The sequence below is a fragment of the Sciurus vulgaris genome (assembly GCF_902686455.1).
Source record: "Sciurus vulgaris genome assembly, chromosome: 7".
Taxonomy (NCBI): domain Eukaryota; kingdom Metazoa; phylum Chordata; class Mammalia; order Rodentia; family Sciuridae; genus Sciurus; species Sciurus vulgaris.
In genome coordinates, this window is record NC_136467.1 from 148,853,379 (window position 1) to 148,872,209 (window position 18,831).

Below are 18,831 nucleotides of genomic sequence, written 5' to 3' on the forward strand. Positions count from 1 at the left end.
GCCCATACTACAACACAAGACCTAGAAATGAGAGAGAGGACTTACGCCTGAAACGGGAACGGAGAGAAAGGTCTGTGGCTCACTGTATCAGTGGCCCCCAAATTCAGGGACATCTTTGAATGATTCCAACAAGTTAAAATACATTGATAGTAAGTGTAGATCAGCGTCTGAAGAGTAAGATGACTTCAGAGAAGGCTCATCAGCCTGGTCTTTACTGAACGCTTTGGTAGAAAACACTATACATTAAAAATGCCTACTTTGTTCTGAAAGTACTCCGTTCTGCCTTCCTGAGAAGAATAAAACAATTGAATGTCAAGCTTTGTCGCCACCCCTGAGGTCTTCTCTCTGTAGTGCCTTGGCCCTGGCCCCAGATCTCTGCATTTCGAGGTGTTCTTCAGCAAAAGTCAGCAAGGGGACATGGTAGCCATGATCCTGGGCCCCCGTGGAATTGTATCTCCCATGTATGCAAGCTTGTCCTTCGTATTTTCTTTGCTTTTTATGTCCAAAATAGTTTGTTTTATAAACAGAAACAAAAGCTATTGCTGAAAAAATTTTAAATGTGCATATGACTATAAGGGGTAGTTGAAAGATTTACATTAGAAGTCTGAGTTGGAGTTTGTACCTGTTAAAAGCAGGTGTCACGACAATACAATTGTCCAAAGCAATCCACTCCCCCAGAGACCAAGTCCACCAGGTTTCACTGTGTGTGTGTGTGTGTGTGTGTGTGTGTGTGTGTGTGTGTGTGTGAATCCAACCCAGGGTGCTCTACCTCTGAGCTGCACCCCCAGTCCTCTTTTTTGTTTTGAAACAAGGCCTTGGTAAGTGGCTGAGGCTGGCCTTGAACTTGCAATTCCTGCCTCAGCCTCCTGAGTGACTCGTATCACAGGCACCCACCACTGTGCCTGGCTATTCCAGCAGTTTCTGAATGTGTTTTCCTGAAGCGTCTTCCCTCATTAGAAGATGTAGCCTTACTATTTTTTGATATATGCATAATTAATAGCACCTAGGTGCAATTTTTTTTCTACCCTGGAGAATATAAAACTGTTTAACATGCTTAAAAACTTTTCCTTTAATTAGAAAAGAAATATATATGTACATATTAGAAAATTTAAAATATGAGTAAGTCAGAAAATTACATGAAAATTCTGTATTAGCACTGTAATGTATATCTTTTGATATGTTTTTCATGCTATACGCTCACTCACCCCTTGAATCAGCTGGTAAAACTTTGCACAAAAATACCTAAGTGAGGGCCGGGGCCATTGCCCCATGGTGGGGCACTTCCCAGCACACCTGAGGCCCAGGGGTCCATCCCCAGCACCAAAGAAACACAGGTAAACGTATAAGACATGGTAATAATGATTGGCATTTGGTAGCTTGATTTGCTGAGAAATAGTGCTTGCTACAAGCTTTCTCACAATTTTAAATGTAAGTGGAATTCAAAGATTACAAAGTCCAAATTTTACTTTAATGAATTGTGAGAGTAATGCGTTTGCCTTAAAACAGCCTTCCTAGGATGACAGGACACCCCAGTACTGACCAAGCATATACTGATGGGGTTTTATTTGGAGCCACACTTGCTTGTTTTAATTGGACTGCTTGAATTCAACTTTTAGATTTATTGTTTATGGGTTAAGTAACCATTATTTTAAAAGTAATTATTGTTGTTTTTGAAAATATCTGTAATACTTGTATTCAAAGGCTTTTCTCCATGTGGTGGAATTAAGAATATTTTTTATTTACTTGGATTTTCTCATCTGTATTTTCCAGTGCTTTCCAAAGAGCACATATTAATTTTATAACTGAGAGAGAGATAGAGACATCATTTTTTAAAAAGTAGCAATGACTGAAACATTTTCTACCTGATACATAACTACATGAGAACCCTGGATTCCAGAAATAACAGGCCAATTTTATTTGACTCAGTGACACATCTTTAAGGTCAAACTCCCGGTGTTTGTTCCATGTCTTACAAAACGGAGTGGGAATTCGGTTTTCCTTTTTGGGTAAAGTTTCTACAAAGCTTGCTGATAAAACTCTTATTTTACTTTCTGCAAAACAATTCAGTTACTTCTGGAGCTAACAGATGTAGCTGATAATGGGCTTGATTCTTCGAGTTTAAAGCAGAAGCTAGGATCATAAAGACATGGAGCCCTAAAACACTCTCGAGCTCAGAGGTCCGCCCTTGGAAATGTTTGCTGAAAATGCGCAGCATGCTCACGTCTCTTCCGTTGGACCATCTGAACCTTCTGTAACAGCCACAGAAACCTGGGAAGAGGCAGGGAAGGCTTTTGGTCATTCTTCCCGTGAACCTTGAAAATTGATTTTGTTTCAGGGAAATGTCTCCTACTAAAAGAAACCAGAGTGGAAAGTTAAAAATGTGTAAAATATATATATATATACACACATACATGTAAACATGTAAAAATGTGTGTATATATATATATATACTCTGAGCAACTCCTTTGTAAAAGTGAGTGATGTAAAGTCATTCAAAAGACTGTTAGCCATGTCTGGAGACTGCCACCAATGCACTCTTATTGGAAAAACTAAAAAACAAAAAAACAGAAAGCCAGGACAGTTCTTAAGTCATCTCTTCCTTAGTGGAAAGCCCTTTTGTAATTTTAATTGACATCTGCACAATTCAGCTCGGATGTGTTGAGGACTCCGAGTAGATGCATCTTGCTGAGCAGGCAGAAGGACCTGACTAGCATCTTTCTCTGGCCTCTGCTCTGACATCCCACCCAGCAAGCTTGGGTGGAGGTCACACCATTCATCCTAGTGTCCTCTCCTCTCTCGATTCCAGCTGCGAAAGTTCAGGATGAACTGTACTTTACTTTTCACTGTAAAGTACAGGCGAAATCTACTGGCACAGAATAAAAGCTGTCCTGTTTATCAGCATGGTGCAACTAGCGTCCTACTTGGCTCTCTCAGCATGCTTTCTTGTTTTTTAACGATGGCAGTTCTTCACACAACTGCCACGCTAAGGCAAAGGGAAACTTTCTCAATCTTTATCATGCTTTCATCAGATAACCAGTTTAAAATATCTTCCAGAATACTGTGTCTCCTCCGACTTTAGAGTTTGTTCTTGGGAAGTTAGAGATAAAAAAGAAAAAGATGGTCTTTATAAATCAACCTTGTGAGTACACGGTTTCTGGTTCTTTTCCCCTTGGGACACTGTGCCAGATATCACCAACAATTCAGATCTTCTGGCCTTTCTTAAAGATATCGTTGTATCAAAAATGTTACGGCTTAGCCAACTTTTGGAGATAGGATGTTTCTTAACAGTTCTACCGAATTGAAAAATCAGTGGCCTTCTGCAGAAACCAATGCCACCCTTTTGATCAGCATGGAATTTGGACCGCAAAGAATCCCTCGAAGAGGGAAACATTCTCTTTCTACAGAATGAAATTTCAGGGACAATATTTAAAACTGACTTTTTTGGCCGCCATTAATGGGCCAATGTGGAGTAGTCGTGTTTGGGGCTGGAGTGGCTGGAGGGGTTTTTGTCTGTTTTATTATTGACAGTTGGGGAGGGGAGGAGTTGAAGATACTTGCTTCCTTTTCCTGGACTACTGTTGGACCCCTGTGTTATACGCTTGGGCTGCCATGACATAGGATCATAGACCCTGTGGTTTTTTGGAGACTGGAAGTCAGAGAGCAGGGCGTCACAGGGTCTGTCTCTCCTGGGGGCTCCCTCCTTGGCTTGTAGCTGTCCACTTTCTCCTTGTGCCCCCACGTCACCTTCCCTCTGGGGGTGTCCATGTCCAAATGGGCTCATCTTTCAAGGACATCAGTTACCTTGGATTGAAGCCCACCCTAATGACTCATCGTAACTTAGTCTTTGAGGACCCCTATCTCCAGTGCTGCATAACATTCTGAGGTACTAGGAGTTAAGGGCTTCAACATGGATCTGAGGGAGACACTTCAGCCCAGAAAAGCTGCAATTCAGGATCTTCACGCCAAATCTGTAAGACCTTTGCTTTATAATGACCAGAAGAGAAAGAAAGAAGGCAGAAAGGTATTCATGAATTTTCCACAAGAACCGGCCCGCTTCTGCAGCAGTCTGTTTGACTTTTCCATCCTTCAATATGGAAGGAGTTAAAAATCCATTGAGAGCCCTCATTTGTGCCTCGTAACACCCCTGTGAAGTGAGTGCCACTGTCAACCCCATCTTGCAAATGGGGGAAGGAACTCTTGCACAAGTCGGGTCGTTTGTGTAAATCCCCACTGCCACTACATTGCTACTCCACTCGAACAAGCACTTGACCCAACAGTCTTGTCCAGAACCTGAGCTCTTAGCTCTCTGCATGCTGCCTTTCTTGGTCTTGTTGGCAGAGAAGCCTGTGTGCACACAGCCGACTGTATCCTCCTCAGAACCCAGTGTTACATGAAGAGTGGGCTCAGCGCCTCCTGGAATACCTAGGAGCAACTCTGCCAGTTGATCCTAACTTAGCAAATGGATCTCTGTGAGCTCGTGTGCCCGTGTGTGAAATGGGTCATGTCCGTGTTTCTCAAACTTGAACCGAGGTTCGTATTAAGAAATACATTTTACCCTGCAGCTCAGTCCACATACACCCCACAGGTGCCTGACTGAAACACATGTTTCCTAAAATACCCGCCCTTACTACACGTGAATCCTTTCCATTCTGTTCCAATCTATTTACTTTTTAAAATACTCACTGTGACCTACTCAATTGGGTCTGTCTGGAGGCTGAACTCTGCGACCCAGTTTAGACTCCAGTGATCCTAAAGTCCTGTTAACCCACAAGGATGGATGTGTGGAGCCTTTCTTAACTTAAATACATTTATTTGAGGCAGATGGACTTTGAATATTTCTGGGGACAGCATCCTCTGGTATGCGCTAACTCCTCGTAGTGATGGCAATCCATCCACAGACATAGCTCCTGTAGCCTGTTGGTTTATAGGTCTTTATCTCTGATTTATACTTGAGGAGTCCAAGGATCAGATCATTTGCTCCAGGCCTTAGAGGGAGTAAGGGGCAGAGCTGAGATTTCAGCTAAGGTCATTCCACAGCCCTTATGTGCGGGCATCTCGGGGGGTTTCAAGGCCTCTGGAAGCCGCTGCAGCTGAACAGAATTCCTTCCCTAATGACCTGCTGTCCCTGGCAGAAACGACTGTCCCTTGGGGTGTGAAGCCAGCGCCTTAGGACTGATTAAAATCTCCCAAGGAGCTTTTCCAATCTACCTGCCCCTGGCCTGGCCACCTCCAGACCAGTTAAATCGGAGTCTCTGGGCGTGGGACCCGGGCTTCAGTGCCTTTTAAAGCCCCCCAGGTGGTTCCAGTGTGTAGCCAAGGTTAGAAACCGTTGCTCTGAAATCTTGGTTAAAGAAATTAAAGAGCTGTAAGGAACTTTCCCATTTATGTCCTGCAAACCAGATTTATTAAAATACTGCTCAAGGCTTTTCAACTTTTCTTTTAAAGCTGGGAAGTTTAGGACCTTTGCACGCGCACACGCACACACACGCACACACACCCCAGATGAACAACCCTGCGTCTGCTCTTCAACACCTAAAGGAAGCCAAGGATGCTGTAGGCATGGACGGCTGGGGTGGGGGGCATTTAAAGCAGCCGTGGTGTTATGAAGTGTCAACCTCATAAATACCTCTTCACTCGGCTCACATAATTTTGAAAGTCATGTTTAATATAACTGAGAGAAGTCGGGTGTTGAATTAATCAGAACGGAGCCTGACCAGGAGTCAGAGGCCTAGTGGGACTGGGGACAATGTAGAAAGCCAAAGCAGTAAGGTCACTGTGAATATAACATGCATGATAAGCCATCGTGTTTTCTTCGAGGAGCCTCAGGGAACGTTCTCCTGTTTTCACGTGGAAGGTGGGAACTGCAGCCAAGTTCGGGATGCGGTCCCACAGCCTCTAGGGAACTGTCCTCTCACCAAACACCCCACACCTGACTTACCCCTGTGCCACTGCAGGGTGTGACAGTGGATCCCTTTGGTTCCAATGACATTCCTTTTCACTGTGTTCTGTGCAGTTGTCTTCAAAACAGGACCATATCACCCTCTGGGTTTTTCCATGTCTCAGGAGACAGCATTAATAATGTCAAAAATATCGGCCACTTTCATCCTTCAGAGAATGAAAATACAAAACAGTTGTCCCTGGGTATCTGAGGAGAGCTGGTTCCGGGACCTCTCGTGGACTTCGACATCCACAGATGTTCAAGTCCCTCGGGTCCGTGGCATAATGTCTGCATATGACCAACACACATCTTCCCATATGCTATAAATCATCTCTGGATTACTTAGGAGTCTTCATACAATGTAAACGTTGTTAATACTGTATTGTTCCAGGAATAATGACAAAAAGTGTACGTTATAGGTGCAGATGCAATTTTTTAAACATTTGATCTGCAGTTGGTTCAATGCACAGATGTGGGACTCATGTTGGGCGAGGGCCGACCGTATTATCATCACAGAGGAAAGGTCCATCCTCTTCTGAGACAGTCGTCTGTTTCTTTTGGACCCCTGGACAGATGGAAAGTCCCAAGTACCCTGCTTAGGCCAGCACGGCTGGAGGTGCTGAGTTTCCATCCGATCCGTAATAACATCTCTCAACATTTGCTTCCAGAACGAGGTAGCTGCCCTACTGAAACCCATATCGGAAAAGATTCAGGAAATCCAGACGTTCAGGGAGAGAAACCGAGGGAGCAGCATGTTCAACCATCTCTCGGCTGTCAGCGAGAGCATCCCTGCCCTGGGGTGGATAGCTGTGGTGAGTCCACCTGCTGCCCCTTCCCCTGGCTGAGTTTGTGTGGTATTTAGACTCGTAGCCACCTTCTCCCTCCTCCACAGCCTGATGCACCCAAGGAGGGTCCCTTCTAGTCTGAGTGTAGACTCAGACTAGGCTCTTCCCTGTCCTGTTTAAAGTTCAAGGCTTTCTATTCCGAGACATGGAAAGAGTTTCACCAGTCTTTCTAGAACACAACATTCAACCATTGCTTTCAACCATTGCTGTTCTTCTCCCTCAAGGCATTTTCTTTTTATCCTATTTTTTTTCCCTTCTATGCTTGGGTGATGGTCCTGTTTTCTCAGTCCCCCAAACCTGGTCCTTATGTCAAGGAGATGAACGATGCTGCCACCTTTTACACTAACAGGGTCTTAAAGGACTACAAACACAGGTATGTGCCTTCTCTTACTAGCCGGGTTTTCAGTTGGTCACTTGTTAGATATTTGTTCCTCAAATTTAATGTAACTAATTATGGATCCCTTTCCAGTGCACTGCACTGATGTCCTACAAACGCTAAAGAAAAATCCCAACTTTGCAAGTAAAGCCAAGTGGAAAGTGGAATCGATTATGCAGCTAGGGAGTGTGTTTTAGAAAGTCTGCCTCCGTTCTCTTTTAATGGATCAGTTGTCTCCTCTTGAATGCTCGTCACTACATCATGTATTTCTGTAGTCCTGAGAGAGCTTTGTGAAGGACAGCCCGGTAGGGTCACAGAACTTTTACATTGATGGAACTAGAGTTGCTGGGTGAGCAGATAGAGGAAAGGAGGGATCCAGAAGTGCAGTGTAAGTCAAGAACACAGGTGAGATGGGCCAGTTAGACAGAGAGCCAGAAAACGGATGGAGTTAAAGTGGGGTGACGGGGAGACATCGGTGACACTCCCACTATTATGTATACTTATAAAGCACCAATAAAAAAAATAATTAAAAGAGAAGAAGGTACAGGTGAGTCCAAACCAAGGGCTTTGTCTAGAGAACCTGTGAAAGGACCTTGCATTCTATGGCCCAAATAATAGATCCGACAGAAACTAGAACTGGGATTGGGGGGGAAACGAGAGCACATGGAGACATGCCGGAGTCGAGGAAGCATCCAGGAAGGTGCCCCTCAAGGACGTAGGGAGCATCCTGAGGGTCGCCCTGCGATAAGGTCATGCTTTGCCCTGTACACAGCTGGCCGAATGTTCTGTGCTGATGTCTCGTAACTAAGGGAAGAGTTGGAGCAAAATTAAGAGCAACCGTGCCATCTGCCTTGGCTCTGGGCCCACAGTGCATCCCCACCTGAGCCCTTCAGTACCAGCCACAGAGCTGGGTGTCAGTCAGCTAATGCAGAGCTCCTGGGGACATCTCAGCATTGGTCCAGACTGTCCTGCTGGAAGGAAATTCGAGGACCTGCCTCGCCTGGATTATCACCCCAATTGGCCTCTTTATTTTACTAACACAGACCTGAAAATAGAACCAGAAGAAAAGAATCTACAATATAACAAATATTATATGGAATATAGAAAAATGCATAGAATGCATAAATAAAGACCTGCTGTCATGCTAAGTCCTTGGCCAATTTAGTCCATACTCCAGATGTGCACCACTCTTTCTTCTAGAGGTTATTTTGTTTTAATAAACAGTGTGTAGATACAAAAGAATACTTTCAAAGTAGACATAAGGTGTAAGGAATCACAGTGCAAAGAATACCCATACTTCCACTACTCATTTTAAGAAATAGCTGGGAATAATTTTTACTATCAGAAACAGAAACATCCTACAATTCTGCTCCTAAGTATATATCCAAAGAGAAAGGAAGAATCCAGAAGAAAAGTATAAATCAAGACCAGAGGTGAGATGAGGCCGTAAACCAGACTGAGAGGGAAACCGATGGAGTTCAAATGAAATACAAACGGGGTGACCGGGAGACATCGGTGACAACAGCAGTTACTCAGAGGGCTGTTGGAAGCACAGGTGAGGAGCCAGAGGTTGGAACAACCCAGAGGCCCTTCAGTCAATGATTTGAATAAGATGTGCTGTCTCCGTGCCATGGAACATCATTTAGCCATTAAAAAATAAAATAAAATAAAAATGAAGAATGGATACGGATGGCTACATGGATGGACCTTGAAAACACCGTGAAGCCAGACACAAAAAAGCACACATTGGTTGGTTCTAGTTATGTGACATTCAAAACAGGCAGGTCTATAGAGACAGAAAGTAGACTAGCCGCTCCCCAGGGCTGAGAAGTTTAGGGGGAAGACAGAGAGTAACTTCAAACAAATGCAGGGATTATTTCTGGGGCAAAGAAAACATTCTATAATCAATTGTGGGGCTGACTGCTCACCTCTGTTGAGCAAAACTATTGAATTGCATACTTTAAATTGTATTAATACAATTTAAATTAATTTATTAATTGTCTTAATAAAACTGTTATTTAAAAAAATAAACGGCCATAGTTTTTTCATTCTTTGTTAGCAAAGCAGGTCTGGTAACTTTTAGGAACAGCACCATTAGCAGATGGAACTACTAACTTGTCCCAGGGACATTAGGGGCCTCGTTCCTGAGAGAGCTTTGATTAAAGCAGTTGGGCTCAGTGGCAGACTTCCTGTGACCAGAGCCCTGTATTGAGGCCACCGTGCCCAAGAATTTGATGCCAAATGTTCCTGTGTGGAGTTAGAGGCCACAGGACGTGCAGGGTGCCCAAGAAGAGGCCTCATGCATGCAAGAAGCTTGCTCTTCTCACGTGCAGTGCCATTTCAGTTCATTCAGCGGAATGTGTTACCAGACCTGGACGTCCTGATGTGTCGGCATGAACACACCCGAAGTGACCTCTTTTTTCGGGATGTACAGACGCTTGTACCTGCCAGTTCAGGACAGCTTCAGCTCTACTTGGGCTTCTGCCTTTGAGAAGATCACCCTTGGAGACCGTTTTTATTTGCATCTCAGTTGGAGACACCTGTGCTTCTCCCAGCCCCTCACCGAGTCCATGTTGGGCCAGGGGAGTGTCTTTCTCCCCACGTGGCACCTTGGCCGAGGTGGCCGGGGTTTCCACACTTTGCATATGTACTCAGAGGATCCAGCCTTCGCCCCTCGTGTCAGCCACTAAGTAGAAAACGTGCTTCCAGCAGCCTCAGGGTTGACACAGTCCAGTCCAGTGGACCTCGGGGACTGTTCCGGAAGCCAGGGAGATGCAGACAGGTTCAGGTGCATTCCTTCCACTTCCAGAAGCAGTCACACTGGTCCCTGTCACCCTCGAGCTCCTACGGCTGGTCACCTGATGACAGCAGAGTATGCCACAGCCTCGACACTGCTTGTGGTGGACCCCAGCCCGCAGGGACAGGCCCCGGGTGGAGGGGTGAGAGGTGGAGGGGAGAGAGGTGGAGGGGAGAGAGGTGGAGTGGGGACCCTTCATTCAGTGTCTGAGCAGGGCAGGTGGACTGGCCTCCTCGTGGTGTGGTCTCCTCAGTCGCCACTCCTGTTCCCTAACCCGGCTCCCTCCAAGGTCAAGGAAAGCCAAGCAGCATGTGCAGCTCTCCCTGTGCTTTTGAATCCTGCTCCATTTATCTCTTAGGGACTTCAAGTCAAAGTCACCATACTGTTAGTCCTTACTACAAGTTTCTCTGGAACTTTCTTCTAGTCAAAATAATACTAGAATGTATTAATATTACTGCACCGTAGTAATAATACTACACAGATTAAAAGGAAAGGTAACTCTGCCTGTACAGGTTTGGACTCCATTGGTTGTGAAATGTTCTAATAAAGTTTGTTGAGTGTGCACCATGAATCTCCATAATGCCTGCAGACGTGTGTTTCATACACATGTCTATGTGTCAAATGACCGTATACGTAAGCATGGGTGTGCACTTGTGTTAAAGTGATTTTTGTGCTCTCATCACAGCTGTTGTGTGGACTGCTTCCCGTGCAAGGCACTGTACTAAGTCCCTCACCAAACCTGGGGGACCAGGAGACTAGTAAGAGGCACCTATGTAGCTGCACTTAGCCTTCAGGGAATGAGACAAAGTGTCTCATGAGACAAAGCAGTAGTGAGTTTCTTTATAGATTTGGTTATGTGTATATTGATACATATGTACTATGTATAATATATATGCAAAATCAATTAATTGAGGAATGTAGAACAAAACTCCACTCATGTGTCTCCTCCCAAGGAGCAATTGATAAGGGTGGGAGTCCCCACCTCGCTCCTGCCTCAAGCAAACATGCTGGTTGGACTTGGAGTGTTTCGAGGAAAACAAATGAAATGTGCCTAGAGACATATTGTTATTGGCAGGAGCTTTAATAATAGACATTTCCTTTGTTGATTCTCGGCAGATTAATGACTCAGGTGTATAATTAAATTTTCATTAGCTCAAATATCGTCGTCTTATTGTTTACCACCACTTCATCCCAAGTGGGAAGAAGAACATTGGGCAGGATGTGGTGGTGCCTGCCTATAATCCCAGCAATTAGGGAGGCTGATGCAGGAGGATCACAAGTTCAAGGCCAGCCTCAATAGCTAAGCAACTTAGGCAGACCCTGTCTCAAAATGAAAATAAAAGGGCCAGGGATGTAGCTTAGTGGTAGAGTACCCCCTGGGTTCAATCCCCAGTACCAAAAAGGAAACACACACACACACACACACACACACACACACACACACACACACACATATATGATGAAAATTATGAGAAGGAAATATGATTATTTTCATCCATCTATAAGGGTCATGCTCCTAACAGCTCTCTCAGTCCTGTATGTTAATCCTGTCATAAAAGGTAAGCATTTTACTAGCACTTGGTTCAATAAAATAGAGATAAATATACTGGTTGTGCCCCACCTTATATGAGTTACCAAGAGTATCAAATCAAGGTCATTTAAGTGACCGTCCCCTTAGCCTTATGGGGTGGTGACCTACTTGTGAGGAAATATTTTTCTTAGATACTGACTTGCTTATCAGTCATAATAAGTAAAGCTTTCTAGTTAGACTTTTAACCAAATAATTCAACTGAATTATTAGAAATCAAGCCAAGGGATTTTTTTCTCTTAAGTACCATTCTCATTTCTGAGAACATGTTGTTCTTCATTCTGCATCAGAAGCCATACTGAAAGAAGTGGTCTCCCCACCACAGTCTCCTCAATTAGGACTGCCAGAGACCGTTGGAGGACACGTGGTCCATGTTGGCCCTGTTGGGGCAGGTCCCCCGTCTGTGGTCTTTCTGTCCACACCTGGGGCTCAGGACACAGGCCATCCCACCTCCCTCAGGAGAGTCCTGGGCCATCTTCCTTTCCGGTTCTCTTCTGGCTAGGAGGACAGTTACTTCAGGGTCATGTGGTTCCTGGTTACTAGATAACCATGGTGCCCACTCTCAACTCTATTTTAAATTTATTTGAGATCCTGACTCCACTCTCCTCCACTCTCTTTTGTAACAAAGCGACTTACGGCATGTGGACTGGGTGAAGTCCTATCTGAACATCTGGAGTGAGCTTCAAGCCTACATCAAGGAGCACCACACCACGGGTCTCACCTGGAGCAAAACAGTGAGTACCAGGCCCCCTCCCGCCTGAGCAACAAGGCGTGAAACTCTTTATGGAAACATATCCCCTATGGCCTCACAGCCCAAGATGACCTTCAACTTTATCCCAAGGAAAGATAGGATAAAATGTGCATGAGAAGCCATGTGGGGAAGGATGGGTGGTCATAGGAAAATCTAGGAACATGTGACTACAGAAAGAAAATGTGATGTCATCTATGGTAACTCCAGCCACTAAAATTAACACGTGGTGATTACATGGAAGGTGCTTCACCATTGACGTTAAGTGGTAAGGTCGAGTGCAAATGTTTGTGAGACCCAAGATGGCGCGTGTGTTAAGAAACTGATGAGAATAAAAGGGAACAGGAAGCTTTGAGAATGGCTATAATTTTAAAGAGGTAAACTGATGAGTAGAATCTTTTCAGTGTTCTTAATTTCCTTTTCGATGTGTTAAAGTTTACTGAACAATATTTTTTAGTAGCTGGGTGATCCTGGTCCTTTGAGGGTGCCTAGCAGGAGGATGCAATCCCCCCGGCCAGTGTCTGACCTGTATCTGGCCTTTGCCTCCCCTGGGGCTTAGCCTCCCATGTCATCCTCGCCTCGTTGAGTGTTCCAGCGACCCCCAGCTACTTGTGGTGTCCGGGCGTGAGCAATGCTTAGGTTGGACCAAATGAAGTTGTTGTTTCCAAATTTGCCAAATTCATATGGTTTGACCGCATTTACAATGTCCTGATCATATGTCCTGCTGAATAACCTGAGTTCCTCAGGGGAAGCACCCTTGTCTCTTTTCCATGGTATAGCCCAAACTTCGCCTCTTTAAGAGAGTTCATGGACCTTCACCAGCTCCCCTTGGGTTGGGTGGCTCTCTTCTGTACCTCCATGGTGTCTTGAGTATGTCTTAGTGGCCGCCCAATTACAATATGTAATTGTAATTTTTTGTGTGCTTTGGAGACTCTCCTACTTGCCTGGAAACTCATCTGTATCCCAGCCCCTCACCTAGTACCTGGCATAGAGTAAGTTCCCAACTAATGGTTTGAGTGATATGACAAGTTAGGGGAATCTCCCTTGTCCTTTGGCGTCTTTACACTTGCTTCCCAGGAACTCCTTTCTAGGGGATGATCTAACCACAGTAAGTATTGAGAAAATGAAGCAGCATTGGTGAATCCATTCTAAATGAACTGTCCCTCTCCTGAAGCTGTGCCCCAGCACCTACCCCTCTGTTCTGGCTGCCGATGTCAGTTCAGGAGCCCTGAGGCTAGGAAAGTATGGCATTGCTACGTTTGCCCCCCAGCTGGTAGGCACTGATAACATGGCCTCCTCTACACTGATGTCTCTTTTTATTTTCCCCTTTGTCTTTATCCTCCATTGTGTAGAAATGCACCACGCAAAATAAACCAACTTGACCAATTATTTTTCTTCTGCCCACAACATTATGACTTTTGAGGAGAGAGCTCATAAACATTTGGAGGGTTTTTAATAAGAAAGGGTGTGTGTGGACGGGGGTGGGTGTTCATGCTGGCTAATCAGGATGACTTTTCATCCAATTCAAATGAGATACTGTTTGTTTGATCAATATGTCATAAAGGGACATTGTCTCAACTCTGCCATGGAGATAGCCCATCATTAGAAAATAAGAAACTGAAAAATCAAGAGACCTTGGATCTAGGGCTGGGGAGATAGCTCAGTTGGTAAAGTGCTTGCCTTGCAAGTACAGGGCCCTGGGTTCGATCCCCAGCACTGCAAAATAAAAAAATAAAAACCTCAGATCTGTTATTCGATGGTAGATAAATGGAAGAGAAGCGAGAATCCATTTGTGGAAAATAATGTCAGCAAATGCTAGTCTATTACTTCTCTAATGGTGCCCATGGAAAATGAATAGAAAATTATTTTTAAATGACTTGAATACCTTTAGTGCAATGTACAAAGCTGAGTAATTATGTTTATGGATATAAAAGAGAAGCATTGATTATTAATTGTAGGAAAAAGTAAATGTAGCTGTTTTCGTTTGTTCTAGAGTGAATACTTATTTTATTATGTTCATAAGAAATACATGCTTGGTAGCAGTAAATTTCATTTTAAGGCAAATTATAAAAAGAAATACATTTTACACACACACCCTACCTACATAATACTAAAACGAGTTTTACACGTACGATGTGCATTCAGGTATTTTCTTTATTTTATGTCTTTTTTAGTAAAATTCTGGTTGAGACTCACTAAATTGGTTTCATGACCTTTCAGTGGGTCACAGCCCACATTTTGAAAAATTGTTACCAAACATACGAGTCATGCTTATGCAAAATGCAAATGATTCCCAGAACATCCACAGGGTGTCACAGATCGCTAAAATAATGACAGCTATTGTTTATTGAGCACTTAATATACCGTGGGAAAATTCTATTCAGAAAGGTAGAAGTGGAGCTTCTATTCCACTTCTTTCCCCAAAGCCCGGGTGCTGGAGATTGAACCCAGGGCCTCAGTGTGTGCTGAGTGTGCACCCTACCTTGGGCTCCGCCGCCAGCCCTACTTCACTTTTTTAAGAGTGGAATGATAAAGTGTTGGTCCAATGTTTAACATCGGAAGTGATGACGATGAATAGTGTTGGTTCAAAACCTCACACCATGCCAGGTGTGGTGGTACACGCCTGCAATCCCAGCGACTAAGGAGGCTGAGGCAGGAGGATCCCAGGTTTGAGGCCAGCCTCAGCAACTCAGTGAGATCCATCTCAAAATGAAAAATAAAAACAGCTGGGGATGTGGCTCATGGTTAAGCATTCCTAGGGTATATATAATCCCTGGTACCAAAAAAAAGAAATAACACCATGTATACAAAATCTTTTGACCTGCTTTTAAGACATGCATTTCCTAATATTTTTGTCTTCTAAGATTTGGTGAGAAGCTACTAAACAATATGCTTTTGACTTTAAAAATGTATTTCTACTTCAAATTAAAACTATTCTACTAAAAACTATTTAAAGATTCTAAGCATAATCCATTGCATAAAGCAAACTAATGTCTCCTCACCTGCCACATTCCGTCAACATACCAGCACAGCCAATGACAATACAAAGCCAGAGTCACAGCATTCTTGCAAAGAAGAGGAAAAGAGGCATTTGAACGATCTGATCAACTGGACTTGGGAAGAAAAAATAAACTAGATCTTTAAAATTTATTCATCCACTGATCAAGACTATGTAAAAACTATGTGTTGAGAAGATGATAAGGTTTAGGAAAGAAGGCAGGAAGACGTTATGTCCACAGACACCTCAGGACTTGGAGGGCTTAGAAACAGGTCCCCTCTCAGGACGCAGCCCCTTGCTGTGCTCCTGCCCGTGCCACAGGGAGCTGAGGTGACCTAACTTGGCAAGCATGCGCAGCCATTGCTTTCTTCTGTTTCCAAGTCCTAGTTTGAGATCCGCACTCCATGCAGTGCCATTGGCTGCTTGAGACCCGGGGCTTCCAAGGGTGCCTGGCATTACGAAATGCCCCTGGGCAGGCCTGGGTGGCCAGCTGGAGCGGAGCCTGCCCCTTCCGCCTCCTCACCTTCGCCTGCAGGCTGCAGCTGCGCCAGGCAACTGCTGCTCCCACCACTTGTCAGAGTGAAATGCAAAGCTCGAAGCCAGAGATCTGGGGGCCACGATTGGAGAATCCGTGAGGGCGCACAAGTGTGCTGGGTGGGGTGGCGGTGTGGGGGGCGGCAGCAGCTGTGGGGTAATCCCTCCGGAATTTCTGGATGCATCTGCTGGGGCAAGCAGAACCTGTCCTTTCTGTGGCTTCTTTTCAGCCTGAGGCCAACTGTGATGGGGAAGGACTCCCCACCAGAAATGACCCCCAGTCACACTTTCTTTCCTGCAGATGCCTTTTCATACCAGTGGGTGCCGTTTCCTCAGTGCTGAGGTTCAAACACCCTTTATTGAATAAATCGATCTTTTGGCACCAACCCCATAGAGATGCTGGTATTTATCACCCAGATTTGGTCCGATTTGTAATATTCCTTGGCAGTTCTTTCAAGTCAGTTGACTGACGCTGAAAGATGAAGTCCTAGTTCTTACAGTTACCAAAAGAATTGATTTTTGTGTTTTGATGAATTGTCTGAATGGTATTCAAACTATTCTGTTCTTTGTGGATCAGACCAGAAAAGAATTCCACAAATAGGATATTATTAATAGGATTAATAAATAAATAATAGGATTATTTATTAACTTTCTGGGGTTAAATCTGTTGACATATGTCTGTCCTTTCAAGTATTTCTGAATTACTTAACTTTGGGAACAATTAGGGTATTATTATCTGTAGAATAAAACTATCCATGGATGAATGTATGTAAGGTCTTACATAATGGTGATATAGTGCTTAGGGTTAGTAATGTGAGTTTTAAAAATCTATCCTGTATGCTAATTGCAATCTACCCTAACTTAACATCCAGGCAAATGGAAATTACTGGGCTGCTTCAAATAATAGAGAAAAAATAATATTTTTCCCAAAACAAGACACACCATCATTTCTTTTCTTCCAGGGAGATGTTCTTCAGCTTATTTCTCAACGTAGGAACTAAATGTCCATTAACAAAGCAAAAGTTTAACAGTTTGCTTTTGATCAAATTAAAACTCAGCCAGAGGGTATCCTGACTTCTTATAAATAATGTAGATGCTGTAGCATGTCATTAAATATGTGTGTCTTGTAAATTTTCACGTCGTCTGGTCTCTCTGGCTCCCCCTTGCTATTTACAAGAGAAAACTCTTCCTCAACCCTTTATATCAAAGTTTTCATTTAGCACCTGTGCTAAACCTGTGCCTTGGTTTGTTAACCAACATGAATGAGCAGACTGCCCAGTGGTGCGTCGTTTGTCTGGTTCACAAAGCTCACTGCTATCCTCTTCGGATCTTCCCCGAGCGGCTCTCTCTCCAGCGTCCCTGCTCACAGCTGACTTAAGTGTTCCTGCTACCTCCTTTATGGAGCTTCAGGTAACCAATTACAAACAGTTCCTCGACTTACAAGGCCCTGCCTTGTGATTTTCTAACACTCTCATGGTACAGAAGCAATAGGCAGCGGTAGAGACCGCACTTGGCCTCTGGAATGTGGATTCTCTCCTGGGTAGCAATGAGCTCCAGGGCCCTCTCTTGAGATGCCAGGAAGCAGCAGCCGCGTGGCTCCCACTCAGCCACTGGTCCCAAGGGGAAAGGACCAGAGCTCTACAGGGCACTGCATGGCTAAGCTGGGGATATTAATGCATGTTCAACTCACAGTGGCTTCGCCAGGACGTAGCCCAGGGTAGATCAAGCAGCGTCTGTACACGCGTTCTCCACAGGAAGAGGCCATGTTGCTCAGTGGCGGGTCAGGGTATCACCAACTAACAACGGAGCCCCAGAGTGCACAGACAATAACATGAGGTTGGAAATGGGACCACCTAACTAGGCCAGCAGTGCTGTGCACTGAGTTGGGACAGGGCACTGAGGATACAAAGACGGGTATGTGACACTGGGGACATAGTTCTTGTCCACTGTCACTTTCTTCTAGCTGCGGAACAGAAACAGCAGGCTAGAACAGGGTCAGCACAGGCTGGGTGCTGGCATGGTCTAGGTCTGCCTGTCCTCTAGGCAGGGTGGTTGCTGCCCAGCAGCAAGCTGGGCACTTGTTAGGCAAGCATACCTCAGCCCCACCCAGCCCTCCTGAATCGGACCCTGCCACTTTACAAGATCCCCAGGTGGTTTATACGTAGAGGAAAGGTTGAAAAGTCCTGCCTGGTATTTCAGTGGCGCCAAAGGAGCTGTTACAGGGAGATCATTCACTCTTACTAATTCATTTATTTAGCAATTCGTTTACGTCATAACCATTTATTGGCTACCTACCAGGTACGAAGCACGTGTCAGGCCTCGTTTTGCAATTTCTGCCATTAATCAGCAGCATTTTTCTATTACAGTGCATGTTTTTGGCAGCTTTGCGTCACTGTGACCAAAATACCTGACAAGAACAATTTAAAAGATGAGAAAAATTTATTTTGGCCCACAGTTTCAGAGGGTAAGCCCACAGTTGTCCAACTCCATTGCTGAGGCCCAAGGTGAGGCAGAGCATCAGGGCAGAGGGCAGAAGGGTGGGGCGGAGGAAGGAGCTCAGGACAAGGCCACCAGGAAGCAGAGAGAGCTCTGTTCACCAGCGACAAAATATATCCCCAAAGGCAGGCCCCCAGAGACCCACCTCCTGCAGCCATACCCTGCCTGTCTACAGTTACTTCCCAGTTAATCCATGTGTGGATTAATCCACCAGTTAGGTTATGCCTCTCATAATCTAATCATTTCACCTCTGAAAATTCTTGCAGTACATAAATAAATAACAACAACACAAAGGAACAGGCCCTTGATTGGGGTATTGGATAAATGGGAGTGCCCCGGGCACAGCACAGGAAAGGGCAGTTCCTGGCAGAGCATTTGGCATGTACACAGGGGGCATGAACAAAGAACTCTGAGATGGAGCTGAAAGGCTTCGCAGAGCTGAGCAGGATGAGAGAGGAGGCCAGGGAGGTGGGCTGAAGCCTGATGAAGAAATCCTTGAGTGCTGAGAAGC

The 18,831-nt window shown here is 44.7% G+C and overlaps 1 protein-coding gene across 1 annotated transcript in view; it reads left to right on the forward strand.

Annotated features, from left to right (window-relative positions):
• The window catches only part of CAP2 (cyclase associated actin cytoskeleton regulatory protein 2), a 134,629-nt gene that overhangs the window by 88,048 nt on the left and 27,750 nt on the right, over positions 1-18,831 (forward strand). The window contains exons 5-7 of the mRNA XM_079147073.1: positions 6,607-6,750; positions 7,071-7,156; positions 12,173-12,278. Coding sequence (XP_079003199.1) covers positions 6,607-6,750; positions 7,071-7,156; positions 12,173-12,278 — 336 coding nt within the window. The remainder of the gene's footprint in view (positions 1-6,606; positions 6,751-7,070; positions 7,157-12,172; positions 12,279-18,831) is intronic.